Consider the following 14,908-nt stretch of genomic DNA (forward strand, 5'->3'; position numbering starts at 1 on the left):
GTAACCGTCTCCAGTCTTGAATGGTACAGTTGCCATACCAGGTAGTGATACATCCAGACAGAATGCTCTCGATGGCACACCTATAAGGTTGGAAAGGGTATTTGCCGTCATACCAAATTTCCTCAGCTGCCTGAAGAGATATTGTTGGGCCTTTGTAACTAGTGCGTCCACATGAAGAGTCCAAGAAAGCTTGTTGTGGATGACCACTCCCAGGAGCTTGACACTCTCCACTCGTTCCATCTCTGTGCTGTTCATGTGTAGGGGGGCATGAATAACATCCTGCCAAAGGTCAATAATGAGTTCCCTGGTATTGCCAGCATTGAGAGGTAGGTTGTTCTCAGTGCCCCATTTTTCCAGGTCTTCCACCTGCCGTCTGTAGTCTGTTTTGTCACCATCTGAGAGTGGTGTCATCAAGGAGAGCAAGTCAAATGCTGGATATTGTAAGGCATTAACTTACTGCCTCCATCCCCAATGTTCACTCAATGAGTGCAGCTTTGAAGGCACTCAATACCATCCAGAACAAAGTAGTTTACTTAATCAACACACACTCACCACTTAAATGTTTACTTCTCCAATGCTGACTCTTTGTGGAAGCAGCGTACAATATCTGATATGCAATGCAACAAATCATCACCCAGGGTCCTTGATAGCACCTCTCACACTTATAACTTTGACCTAGAGGACAAGGAGAACGCAACACCTGCTAGTTTCCCCCCTGAAGATTAGATTCCCTACAGTGTGGAAACAGGCCTTTTGGCCCAACCAGTCCACACCGACCCTCCGAAGAGTAACCCACCCAGACCCATTTCCCTCTGACTAATGCACCTCTAACACTATGGGCAATTTAGCATGGCCAGTTCGCCTGCCATGCACATCTTTGGACTGTGGGAAGAAACCCACGTAGACATGGAGAATGTGCAGACTCCAGATAGACAGTTGCCCGAGGCTGGAATCGAACCTGGGACCCTGGTGCTGTGAGGCAGCAGTGCTAGCCACCGTGCCACCCCAATTTGATTTGAACAACCTCACTGTTGTGGTCAAACTCTGGGAATTTCACTCACGAATAGAAGTATGACTGTGCTTGTACCAGATGTACCAGATTAAGAATGAGGAACAGATGCTAGTTCTATCAGTGGTACCCACGTTCCATGAAAGCATTTTCAAAAAAGTTGAAAAATTTTCTCCAAACTGAGTTGTGAATCTTTGGAATTCTCAACCTTGAAGAGCTGGAAGTACTGTCGTCTTGGTATTTTCAAACAGAAATGGATGGATTCTTGGATATAGGGCCTGGGCAGGATAATTGAGAGGCTGTCAGGCAATCCTGTCTTACTGATTGGTGAGCAGGCTCTAGAGACTGTGGGCTGCTCCTACATTTTACATAAATGCAAGTTCAATCAAAGGCATTTACATCTAGAGAGAAAAGTAGTAATTCGGAATTGCATGGACTTTGCGACTTCTGCTTCCCCACATCTTCCCCAAAACTTAATTTTACAAATTTGAGAGAAAATAAATCTGTTTAGAAATGTGTGTGGATGACTTGAACAGATTTTGTGCAGATATATTAGGAAATAGCCTTTGGAAAGTAACTTAACACAACTTCTTGTATGTTTTGATTTTGTTTTTATGTGCACTTGTCAAATCTGAACTGAGAATTTAATCCCTTATGTTTGATGGAGTTAACATTAATCACTAAGTCTTGCATAGGACTTTGTACAAGACTATAAAACATAGAAGCAGAAGTAGGCTGTTTAGCCCATTGCGTCTGCTCCACCATTCAGTGAGATCATGGTCATGGCTGACCTAATAATCTCCAACTCCACTTTCCTGCCTTGCCCCCAATAACTCTTGATTCCCTAACTGCTTTAACTGTCCACCCTCGACGGTCCCCTGTGGTAAGGAGAGGAGGAATTTCTTCTCTTCTGTTTTAAATGTGCGACTCCTTACTGTGAGAGCATGCCCTCTCTCACAAAGGGTCGATGCAGAAAGCCTGTTTTCCCCATCAAGTCCACTAAGAATCTTTTATGTTTCAATAAGATCAGCCTGAATACCTTTGTATTCCAATGGCGTGGTGATGGCCTAGTGGTATTATCACTGGAAACTCAGGTAAGGTTCTGAGGACCCAGGTTTGAATCCCACCATGGCAGATGGTGGAATTTGAATTCAATAAAAATCTGGAATGAAAGGTCTTATATCCATGAGTCCACTGTTGATTGTTGGAAAAATCCACCTGGTTTAGTAATGTCCTTAAGGGAAGGAAACTGCCATCCTTACCTGGTCCGGCCTGTATGCGACACCAGACTCTCATGATAGATTTAAGACCGATGTCAGAGGCAGGTAACAGAGGTGTAGAATGCCTTACCTGCTAATGTAGTCAACTCAGCCACATTAGGGAGATTTAAGCAATCCTTAGATAAGCACATGGATGATTTTAGGATGGGGGATGAGCTGAGAATAGTTCACAGGTCGGCACAACATCGAGGGCCAAAGGGCCTGTTCTGCTCTGTATTGTTCTTTGTTCTATGTTCTAATGTGTTTGACTCTTAACTCTTGGGCAATTAAGGATGGGCAATAAATGCAGACGTAGCCAGCAATGCCCTCATCCAGTGAATAAATAACAAAGAATGCAGGCCCAATCTGCTCAACCTCTCCTGATATGGCAGTCACATACTAGTCAAGTCAACCTGCTGTTCACTGCCCCCAATGTCAGTCTATCTTTCCTTAGATAAAGGGCTTAAAACTGTTCACAGTATTCTAGCTGTGGTCTGACTAGTGCCTTGTATAGTTTCAGCAAAACCTCCCAACTTTCAAACTCCATTTGGTTTGAAATAAAAGCTAATATTCCATTTGCCTATTACTTGCTGAATTTGGATACCAACGTCTTGTGATCCATGGACAAAGACTCCCAAATCCCTCTGTGCTGTATCTTTGTACAGTATTTGTTCATTTAAATAAGGTTGATGTCTTATTCTTCCTGCTGAAGTGCATGACCTCACATTTCCCAAAATTATGTTCTTTTGGACAAGTTTTGTACCCTCTCACTTAGCCTGTCTATATGCCCCTTCATACTGTCATCGTCATGACTTGCCTTCCCATCTATTTTTGTCATATGTAAACTTGACTATAGTACAAATGTTTTCCTCATCTAAGTAATAAATATGGATTGTATATAAGTGTTCACCCAGCACTGAGCCGAGCCGTGTGGCAAACCACTAGTCACAGTTACTTTCAATAGCAACTTGCATTTATGTAGGGCTTCTGCAGGGAAAACGATTCTGAATCAAGAAGGGAGAGGTTAATGAGTCTCAAAGTTTAGTGAAAGGGAAATGTATTTTGAAAATGATCTAAAAGAACAGAAATGGGTCAAGCAGACAGGAAGGTGATTGTAGATGGGCCTGTACCGGGAGGGGCAGGTACAAAGTGAGATTTGCCCAGCAACAGATTGCTGATTGGATTGTGAAGTTGTGACCATCAGCCTAACAATAACTATCTGGCTGCTGGGTACTTGAGCGACTTGTGGGTGTGAATGATACTGGCAGAAACCTTCAAACTGCTGAAAGGGCAGTCGGTGTCTGTGTCCCTCTAGGAAAATGCCGAAAGCCAGAAGAAAACTTATTTATTGATCTTCTCCCACCATTTGCAGTAAGGCATTGTTTTTAATCAGTAGGTTAAAAATGTTATAATTTGTTAACCAACCTCTCTCCCCTGTAAAGAAGTGAGAGAAACAGAAGGAGAACATTAGAGAACTGATGGACTTGGAACTACACCATTGAGTCCTGAGGAGCTGGTCCTATTTAACAGTTTACACGGTTTTTTTCACCTCTATCCATAACAGCAGTGTGTTTTTGTGTCTTTGACTTTCTGTATGCATGTCTAAGAATTTTTAGAAGTGAGTTAGGGTTTGAACTAGTGCAGTTATATGTCAACAGATCATAGTTATTTACCTGAGGTTAGAGCCTATTCATTTGTAGTAAATAGTCATTGTAAAGTACAGAGACCTGGTTCATGTTTTCTGTAAACCTGAGTCTATCTGACAAGTAAATAAAAGACTATGAGTAATTTGATAATATTTTTTAACTTCTATGATGACTCTGGGAATACTAAGGCTTGACTTACGGCACTCTACGTCAATGAGGTGTGCAACTTTTGTGAAGTGTGAGTAATCCAGTTAGAGTTGAAACATATAAAGTGCAAGAAAAAGCATAGGAACAGGCCCTTTGGTCCACCAAGTCTGCGCCAATACACAAAATGTTTCCAAACTAAAATCTTCCACCTCTACATGGTCTGTATCCCTCTATTCCTTGCCTATTCACGTATCTTTTAGATTAGATCTTTTAGATTACTTACAGTGTGGAAACAGGCCCTTCGGCCCAACAAGTCCACACTGACCCTCCGAAGAGCAACCCACCCAGACCCATTCACCTAACACTATGGACAGTTTAGCATGGCCAATTCACCTGACCTGCACATCTTTGGACTGTGGGAGGAAACTGGAGCAAACCCACGCAGACACGGGGAGAATGTGCAAACTCCACACAGACAGTTGCCCGAGGCAGGAATTGAATCCAGGTCTCTGGCGCTGTGAGGCAGCAGTGCTAACCACTGTGCCACCGTGCTACCCTTATTCTAATGTTGAAATAACATCAGCACTGAAACTATATCAGTTATAGGCATTTACTTGCTTTTAAAGTCATAGAATCCCTACAGTGTGGAAACAGGCCATTTCACCCAACAAGTCCACACTGACCCTCCAAATCGTATCCCAGCAAAATCCATTCCTCCACCCTATTACTCTACATCTCTCCTAATGTACCTAGCCTACACATCCCTGAATACTTTGGGCACTTTAGTGAGGCTAATTCACCTAACCTGCATATCTTTGGACTGTGGGAGGAAACCGGAGCACTTGGAGAAAACCCAAGCAGACATGGGGAGATTGTGCAAACTCCACACAGACAGTCGGCCAAGGCTAGAATCAAAGTTGCGTCCCTGGCGCTGTGAGGCAGCAGTGCTAACCACTGAGCCACTGTGCCACCCCATGTACAGAAACATTCAGCTGATGTCACTGGAACCCATCGCTCAAAGAATGAATATTATAGGAAAAAGAAGAAAAGAAAGGAAGAAACAAAAGCATCAAACTAATTCCTCAATTAAAGATGATCACAAGAGAAACTAGCTACAGATCACAAATGGTATCTGATGTTATTTTGAAAAATCGGCAAGAAGGATGTGATTGTTTAACAGAGATAAGTCAATGCTTCTGTGGAGTAATTTGCATTAGCTACGTTAGTTATTGTCATTACTGTTTTTAGTTATTGTCATGCAACATTCTTTTCATGAATGTTGAATGAATGATTAAATGATTTTATTGTCACGTGTTATAGAGTGAAAAAAATACAATACAGTGCAAATCGTTTCCACGGTTGCCACAATCTGGCAGCATTTTGAATAGATGCATCTATCAAGATGCATCTTCATTGTTGCTGTTGTTCCCACCTTTGGCAGTGCATTCCAGGCATTTATGACCCTCTTGTGTAAAATATCTGCCTCTCTCATCTCCTTTTTACCTTAAACCTGTGTCCCAGCAGGTAATTGACATTTCTATCCTGAAAAAAAAGGCTATTTTGACTGTTCATTCTATCATGCCTTGCATCATTTTGTAAACTTGTATCAGGTTGCCTGTCAGTCTCCGACATTCAAGTGAAAACAGAGTTTTTCCAATCTCTGCTCATAGCTAATACCCTCCAATCCATCCTGGTAAACCTTTTCTGTATTCTTTCGAAAACCTCCACATTCTTCTGGTAGAATGGAAACCAGAACAGTACACTATACTCCTAATGTGGCCGAACTGAAGTTCAATACAGCTACAACATGACTTTCCAGTTTTTGTACTGCTGAAGGTAAGCATGCATTTGCCTCTTTGGCCACTTCTCCTTGTGTTGCCACTTACAGAGCTCTGTAGGCCTGTAAGCCTTGACACATCAATGTAGATGCTACGAAAGATTTCTGCCATTTACTGTATACTTCCCTCCTGCATTAGATCTTCCAAAGTGCATCGCCCCTCATTTGTCCAGAATAAACTGTCTGCCATTTCTCTGCCCAAATCTGCAGCCTATCTGCATCTTGCTGTATCCTCTGGCAATCCTCCTCACTATCTGCAATTCCCCCAATCCTTGTGTTGTCCATATTATTACCATTCAGATGACCTACATTCTCCTTCAAATCATTTTTATATATGTATATATATAAAATGCAAACAACAGTAGTTGCATAAGTATTGATCCCTGTGGGACACCACTAGTCAGGAAAACACCCTCTGATCACTGCTGTCTGTCTCCTATGACCAAGCCAGTTCTGTATCCACATTACTAGCTCATCATGGGTTCCATGTGACTTCACTTTTTATATGAACCTGCCGTGATGAGCCTTGAGGAAGGCCTTGCTAAAATCCAAGTAGCCCTGCCCTTATCAATCACCTTTGTTGCTTCCTTAAAAAGGTCAGTCAAGTTTACAAGACATGACCGTTCCACCACACCCCCCCCCGCCCCACCCACACACACACACACACACACACACACACACGCACACGCACACAGCCATCCTGCCAATCTCTAATAAATCCATGTTTTTCCAAATGTGAGTAAATCCATTTGTTGTACACATTGAATATTAACTCATCGTGTGTATTTTGTTCTGTTTTCTAGGTACGAGAGCGGTTACGAGTAGCACTAGAAAGAGTTAGTGCTTTAGAAGAAGAAATAGTAGTTAGAGAGAAAGAGGTAGGTATTTGTGTTGATACTTTCCTGAAATATTGCAGAATTAACATGGCCCAATATGCATAATATGTTGGCAAACAATTCATTTATGTTTGCAAGTTAAATCTAGAAAAGTAAATTTTATAAATTTGAAGAAAGGTGTTGACATAAGGATCTGAAAGGAAGAGAATAACAGCTGCATGAGAGCTCCCTCTGTAAGTTCTCCCTCTGCTGCACACCAATCTTTCTTGGAAGTAGACCGCCACTATTTCATCATTCCTGAGTAATACCCAAGAACTCCCTCACATTGGTACTGTGTGTACCTTACATCACAGGTTGGAGCAGTTAAGCACCACCATCTCAATGAGAATAAGCAATAAACATTAATCATGTTCTTATTTTGAGAATGAATAAGAACAATAAGGAAGGTACAGAAATTGTTTCTGCATAGTTATGAACTTTCAGTTTTTGTACCCAATGTATTAAATATTCATTTCCATGCTTTCTCCTCTGTATTGGGATGATCATTGCAACTACTAATTTCTGTTTTCAAAATCAGTACTTGGAAATGTTGTCAAATATTGAGCAGAACATCAAGAATAAAACATTCTGTAACATTGCCAAGACGTTCAATTGCAAGCTTCTCAACTGCTACCTTGCCAACTATAATATATTCATAACTGGTTATCTTTATTTTGAAACTAGTGAATTTTGAAGAGTTGCTTCTTTTTCATATTCAGTTTTATTTCACAATTTCTTTCAGATCTCATTATTTAAGGAGCAGCACACACTTGCTTCGAAGAAAGGTGCAACAGATCCACTAGAAGATGGAAAGCGTGACAGTGAAAATACACCAAGCACGAATGGCATGGTATAGTTTTTCAAGTATCAACCTTTATGCTACATTTTGTATTTACTACCTCCATTTAACCTTACCATGAAATAATTGATACATGAGATTGATTTAATTGGTACAAAGGAATAATCTCTTGTCCTACTGTGGGTTAATGAAATAATCTACCAGGAAAATTCAAAGCCAAAGCCTGTAGTACACTTTGCCTGCCATTGTGGAATAATGATGCATATATAAATGGTACAAAAATGTGTTTACTTAACTACCAGACACAAAGATTTAAGATGTGAGGAGATTACTAAGAAGGAGGAGAAAGTGAGGACTGCAGATGCTGGAGATCAGAGCTGAAAAATGTGTTGCTGGAAAAGCGCAGCAGGTCAGGCAGAATCCAAGGAGCAGGAGAATCGACGTTTTGGGCATAAGCCTTTCTTCAGGAATTCTTGAAGAAGGGCTTATGCCTGATTACTAAGAAGACATGGGGTAAAATAGGGATAAGTATACTCAGCTAAGCTGGTATATGGTCTGTCCTTTAAAGAATTATACTTCCAAACAAAACTTAATTTTTGTAGTCAAACAGTGCTCTAATGTGAAGACCACATTATCAGCTTGAGTAATTTTCTCTCCGGACAAAGGAATATATGGCGACACACTTTTTCATTTGGATCCTGATACTCCAGCAGCTATTTAATTTAAAAAATCATACTTGCAAGAAAACTTGAGAAACGAGCCAAACCATCTCATTCAGTATCCTCTACTCAACCAAGAAGGCACATATGTTTCACAATCTAATTAACAATTATCTATTACTTCATGTGTTTCCAGTTTGTAGAATTGTTTACTGTTTTCATTATTATTGGGAAACTCTGATCAGCTTTCTCCTTTAAATGGTTACTTTTGTTTTAAACAGAGATTTTCTAATTGTTCCATAAACCATGAAGAAGATTCAATTAAAGTAATAGAGCTTCAGGAGACAATAGATAAGCAAAACAAGGAGCAAGGGCAGTTAAAGGATCGATTGGCTGCTCTCTCTAGTAGGGTGTCAGAACTTGAAGAGGATCTGGATACAGCTCGCAAAGACTTAATTAAGTCTGAGGAAATGAACACTAAACTTCAGAGGGACTTGCGTGAGGTAAGAATACTAAGGTAAAGTTATTTGAAGAGCAGTGAATTATGCAGCTCAAGCAGAATGGACTTAGATAATTTTTCATAATATTTGCAAAATTGAACAGTTAAAGCACAGTACTACTAAATTTGCAAAACAATATTATTGTAAGTAGTTGATAATTATAAATTATGTTCTTTGCAACTACCTAACTAACCAGTAACCCGACAAACTTGCTGAAACATTTTGTTAATTTTGACATCCAATCCTGGAAGGATTGTTAGTTATTTATTTTTAACCACTCTCCTAGATAGGCATCGGGTAATAGTGTGTGGTAAATTAAAAGATTATTTATGTAATCTTGACCATGCACTGCATACTCCCACAGCTCATTTTGAAGTTATGGTAACAAAATATACATGGCCTATATTTGCTAGCGGGGAGAAAAGATGAAAGGACCAAGCAGAGATTTTGTATAAGCTGAGAAACTGCATATTGACATTTGCACAGCAGCTGTAGGGATCAGTACTTATCGTGAAATGTTTCAAATTTTTTTCACTGTTTATGGGAATGTAAATAAGTCACAATGAATTCACTTCAGGTGCAGAGTTTTATTTTTTGCTTGGAGTAGCTGGGGTTGTATCTTGTATTGTGAAAGAGCAGTAACTGTCCCATGTGTTCTAATTATAATAGGCCATGGCCCAGAAAGATGATATGGAGGAAAGAATAACAACTCTTGAAAAACGCTACCTCAGTGCACAACGTGAATCCACGTCTGTACATGATCTCAATGATAAACTTGAAAATGAACTCGCCAATAAAGATGCTTTATACATACAGGTATTTGTATAAGTTGAAAATGAAATGATGTCTGAATATACTGTTATGTATATATCTATTGTTTATTTGCAATAGCACATTTAAGAGAAGAGAAATTTACATGGAACAGTACTAATGTTGGATATACTAATTTTTTTTTCAAAAAAGGCTTTACATGCAGAATTTAAGTTGAGGTTGAAGTTGGTAAGCAAATAATTATTTCTCTATGTACAAGTTTAACTGTACAAATATAGCAACTTGAATTCCAGAGCAAACATTATGCTCCAGTGGCTCTTGCCCACTGAATATCGAGAAGCGAATGCTGCCAGTTTTCATTTATAACAGAAAGCAACTCGGTCTTTTGGCTTGTACTTGGCTCCCAATTCCAAGAGGATCCAGTTAATGAATTTCGGCATTTCTTTTAAATGTTGTCAGAATGCCTACCAACAGTGAAAGGAATAGAATATAAATTTGTGTCACATGCAGATTCAAGGCTCTTTAAAGTTTACTTTATCTAAATGCTTTCTTTGGTGCTGCATTTTGATGTTTGAGTATTTTAGTTCAAACACACTTCCCTGACTTGTGCTTCTGCACTTACATGAATTTATTTTACCTTTGTCATGGAATCTGCTAGTCAGTTGATTTAGCAATAATTCAAAATCGTTTAATAAAATTTTACTCAAACTTAATATTGTAGCAGCAAAATTGAAGTACAGCTTGTCTAACTGACCTTTCTTTTGGATGTAGATCAAGATAAAAAGAAAAATCTGGAAATGAAACAAAAATGATTGACATTCACAACCAATCAGTTAATGTCAACAAAGATAACAAAAAGGTCATTGTTTTGGATATGTATCCTTTTATGGGATTCTAATAGGATATGCATCCAAAATGCCAGTAATTATTTTTTCTCTTTACAGAAGTTGTTCAGCATTTTCTATGTTTGGAAATTGTAGGTGTGCCCAGAATGGTGAATTGCAGCTCTGTTTGATCTCTGGCACTTTTGCAGTTTTACTGCTAGACAAGCGGAAATAGCCATAAAGTTAGTTTCCATACATAGTTTAACCCTTGCTGCACTTCTGAACATTTTTGGTCACTGTATGATTTGTTCTGAGCCTGTGATTTGTTAACTTGCGTCTTAAGATACAGCAAAAAGTACTTGCTTTCTGCTTTGAAGAAACAAAGTTGAGGTCTAGACCCTTAGGTTCTCCAAACCAGTGCCGACTCAGGATGCTTTTGTAAATTCAAAATCGTTTGCCTTTACATGGTCTGTATCCCAGAATTCCCTGCCTATTCATTTATCTGTCAACATGTCTCTTCGACGTTTCTATTCTATCTGCTTCTACCACATCTTTGGTAGCTCATTTCAGGCACTACCACCTGTGTTACCAAAAAAAGGCAACTTGCCTCTCACAACTCCTTTAAACGTTTCTTTCCCCCCCCCCCCCCCCCCCTTTTTACTTTTAACCTATATTGCCTATTAATTGATAGTTCTGACCTGGGAAAATGACTCCAACTGTCCATTCTATTCATGTGTATCATAATTTTGTAAAGCTCACCCCTCAGTCTGTGCCATTCAAGTGAAAACAAATCAAGTTTGTTCAATTGCTCCTTGTAGCTGATGCCCTCCAAACCAGGCATATCCTGTAAACTTTTTCTGTACCCTCTCCAAAGCCTCCCCTACTTTTTTGGTGGTGTGGCAACCAGAGCTATACACAGTATTCTGAATGTGGCCTCATGAAAGTGCTAGATAGCTGCAGTGTGACTTTCCATTTTTAAAACTCTGTGCCCCAGTTGATGAAAGCAAGCTTGCCATATTCCACCTTGACCACCTGATCCACTTGTGTTGCCACTTTCACGGACCTGTGGACCTGTACACCTGAATTCCTCTGTATCAGTGCTTCTCAGGGTTTTGCCATTCACTGTATACTTCCCTCGTGCATCAGACCTTCAAAAATGCATTGTCTCACATTTTTCCATACTAAATTGCATCTGTCATTTCTCTGCCCAAATCTCCAGCCTATCTATATCCTGGTGATCTTTGCACTCCCTGATCTTTGATTCATCCACAAATTTAGCAATCAGGCCACCTATATCTGCTTCAATTTGTTTATGTATATTACCGACAACAGGGGTGCCAGCACTGATCTCTGCAGGGACACCACTGATCACAGTTCTCCAGTCAGGAAAACAGCATCCTTCAGTATTCTAGGATAGATCCCATCAGGTTCTGGGAACTTGTCAACCTTAATGCTTTTCACAATAACCAACACTGCCTCATTTGTTTATATCAGGTAGACAAGCAGGAGGCTGGATGAGCACAGTAAGCTAGGCCGCATCGGGAGGTGGAAAAGTCGACGATTTTGGTGTAACTCTTCAGGGCTTTGCCACCTGCTGATGCTGCCTGGCTTGTTGTGTTCTTGCAGCCTCCTGCTTGTCTACCTTGGATTCCAATGCCTGCAGTTTTTTTGTCTCCTTTTTTATATTGACAACAAAATATCAACAATTCCCTCTACACTCACCATCCTCCATGGTCGCCGTCTTTTGTGAATACTGATACAAACTATTCGTAGGGACCTTCCCCACGTTCTCTGGCTCCATGCATTAAATTTGCCTTGCCGTTCCCTAGCTACTCTTGTTCTTTATATACTTCAAAATAAGGCTTTGTGATTTTCCTTTCATCCTTTTTGCCAAAGGCATTTCATGGCCCCTTTCCTGTTTTGTTTATATTCCTCAAGGATTCTGCCTTCAGTTTCCTAAATCTTACGTGGTCTTCCTTCCTTCCTTTCAGACTAAGCTCACAATTTCTCTTGTCATCCAAGGTTCCTGAATCCTGCCATCCTTGGCCTTCAGTTTCACGGGAACATGCTGGTCGTGAACTTGAATCATCTGGCCTATGAAAGATTTCCACATGACAGATGCAGATTTACCCTCAAACAGTTGTTCCTGGTCTACATTCCCCAGTTCCTGCCTAATAGTCATAGATAGTCTTCCAACAGTTTAATAATTTCAACCAAGGGCCGCTCTTACCAAAAGTAACTTACAGAATTATGGTCACTTCCTGTAGTGCTCTGTCACAGAAAACTCAGTTACCTGGCCAGGCTCATTCCCCAGCATCAGCTCTCGTATGGGCCCTTCTCTGGTTGGCCTATTTACATACTGCTTCAAGAAACCCTCGTGGATGCACCTAACAAATTCCAACCCTCCCCCCAATCCATCCAAGCCCCTGACGGTAAGTATGTGCCAGTTAATATAGGGAAGTTTAAAATGTCCTGCCACAACAGCCCTGGTGTTTTTATTTTTTTTCCATAATTTGTCCAAATCTGTTTCTATATTTCCCACTAGCTGTTGGGAGACCTGTAGTACCATCCATCAAAGTGTTGCGCTCCTTCTATTCCTGAGCTCTATCCACATGGATGAGCTTTTCAAGGTAACTTCCCTCAGTACAGCTGAGACATTCTCCCTAAGCAGTGACACAATTCCTCCACCTCTTTTACATCCCCCTCTTTTGTCTGAAACCACTAAATCCTGGAATGTTAAGCCACCAATCTTGTCCTCTCACAACCAAATCTTTGTGGTAGCTACAATATAATGGTTACGTGGTCATTTCACTCCTGCTCACCACCTGCTCTGGTTCCCATCTATGATGTAAAGAGTTAGTGGATTCAACTAATGCAAGGATGATTTGGGCAAATATGACAAATATTCTACATCTGGAAAAGGGGATGTTGGGGTCGGAAAAAGCAACCTGGTGTATTATGAAGAAATGATTTGGCCAGGACAGACATTTAGGAGACATTTGGATGGGTATATGAATAGGAAGGGTTTGGAGGGATATGGGCCAGGTGCTGGCAGGTGGGACTAGATTGGGTTGGGATATCTGGTCGGCGTGGATGGGTTGGACTGAAGGGTCTGTTTCCATGCTGTACATCTCTATGTCTCTATGACAGAGGAAACGGTCCTTGTTCTTTAAATAGGGACATGAAAATTTAATCCACTGGCTATGTAACAGGCCTTTGGCTTAATATCTTGTTTAAGAAGATAGTTATTTGGCATCTTTCAGTACTTCTGGCATTCCAGCCTGTATTATGTGCTAAATGGTAGCACAGAGCTTGCAGCTTTAACTTTGAGTCAGATGAGAGTGCTCCCACTAATGCATGGCTGACACATGTTAAAGTGCCATTAACTGGTCCACTGCACACCCCACTCTTGTAGTCCAGCACTAGGGCTCTTTTGGTTCGGTCTAATTGAAATGGAAGTGACCTGTATAATGTTGTAAGAATTAAGAATAGATTCTGAAGTTGAGATGACTAAATGTTATGCTTCAAAATTAAAAATGCAGAGTGAAGAGAAGAACCGTCAGTTGCAAGAACGGTTGGAACTTGCTGAACAAAAGCTGCAACAAACTCTCCGAAAGGCAGAAACACTACCAGAGGTAGAGGCAGAGTTGGCACAGAGGGTGGCAGCTCTTACAAAGGTAGGACATTCAATCCCCAGTGGTCTTTATGCTGGTAGGCTTAGGTCAGAGAATTGAAGTGACTCAAATAAGAGCTCTAGTTTCTCCCAAAGTAAATGTCCAGTTATAAGCACCATTCAACAAACAAGTTGACCATTTTAAAAAAAAGTTTTGGTGTAACTTACTGTTGAGTAATGGAGTTTCAGAATCTGTTCACTGTCAGGGTTCTTTCAAATTTGTTTTTATTTTAAAAAAACTGTGATGGAACCAATGACATTTCTCAAGTCTCAACCAACCAAGCCTTTTTTTTAAGGTGCCTGCCTCCACCTTTCAAAACACTGATAGTGGGAACTGAGACTTAGATATGGTAGGTAAAAGATTTTAGCTGCTTACTGCTACAATATCAAATATATCCCCACTGTTGTTAGATCTGTAAAATCCTCTATCCACAGTGTTGTGTTGAACTTTATTATTGGCACTCTCATTCTGCTGACAGTACACACATTTAATAAATGTCAGTGTAGAAACAGCTTTGCTTCTGGACTACGTTGTAGTGCTTCTGAGAACTATCCACCATAAGCATCACTACCTGTCCTTCCCAAAATGAAGATGGGAAAAACCTTACATAAATAACGTTCACTTATGTAATACTTGAACTGATTTAAAGTTTGATATTATATTTGAGTCGATGTGATTTTAGGGTACTGACCTTTCAAGATGTAGAACAACATAACAGAAGGAAAACAGATTGACTTAGGCAGTGGTATGTCTGGACCTGATTGTAGGTTTTCCCATTATCTTTCTCAGCCATCAATCCTGAACTGGTAATGTCTGTCTTAAAATTGCTCACCTGAAACTCTGTTTCAAATTTCAGTTGCCTGGACAGCAAAGTGAATTTTATTCTTTGTTTCTGTCAAATATAATAT

The 14,908-nt window shown here is 40.2% G+C and overlaps 1 protein-coding gene across 8 annotated transcripts in view; it reads left to right on the forward strand.

Moving 5' to 3' along the window:
- Positions 1–14,908, forward strand: part of LOC140493853 (liprin-alpha-1-like) — a 224,078-nt gene that overhangs the window by 112,808 nt on the left and 96,362 nt on the right. For all 8 annotated transcript variants that reach the window (XM_072592832.1, XM_072592827.1, XM_072592831.1 and 5 more), the window contains exons 4-8: positions 6,702–6,776; positions 7,516–7,623; positions 8,513–8,734; positions 9,401–9,547; positions 13,869–14,003. In XM_072592832.1, the coding sequence (XP_072448933.1) occupies positions 6,702–6,776; positions 7,516–7,623; positions 8,513–8,734; positions 9,401–9,547; positions 13,869–14,003 (687 nt within the window). The remainder of the gene's footprint in view (positions 1–6,701; positions 6,777–7,515; positions 7,624–8,512; positions 8,735–9,400; positions 9,548–13,868; positions 14,004–14,908) is intronic.

The sequence above is a fragment of the Chiloscyllium punctatum genome, chromosome 22 (assembly GCF_047496795.1).
Source record: "Chiloscyllium punctatum isolate Juve2018m chromosome 22, sChiPun1.3, whole genome shotgun sequence".
NCBI lineage: Eukaryota > Metazoa > Chordata > Chondrichthyes > Orectolobiformes > Hemiscylliidae > Chiloscyllium > Chiloscyllium punctatum.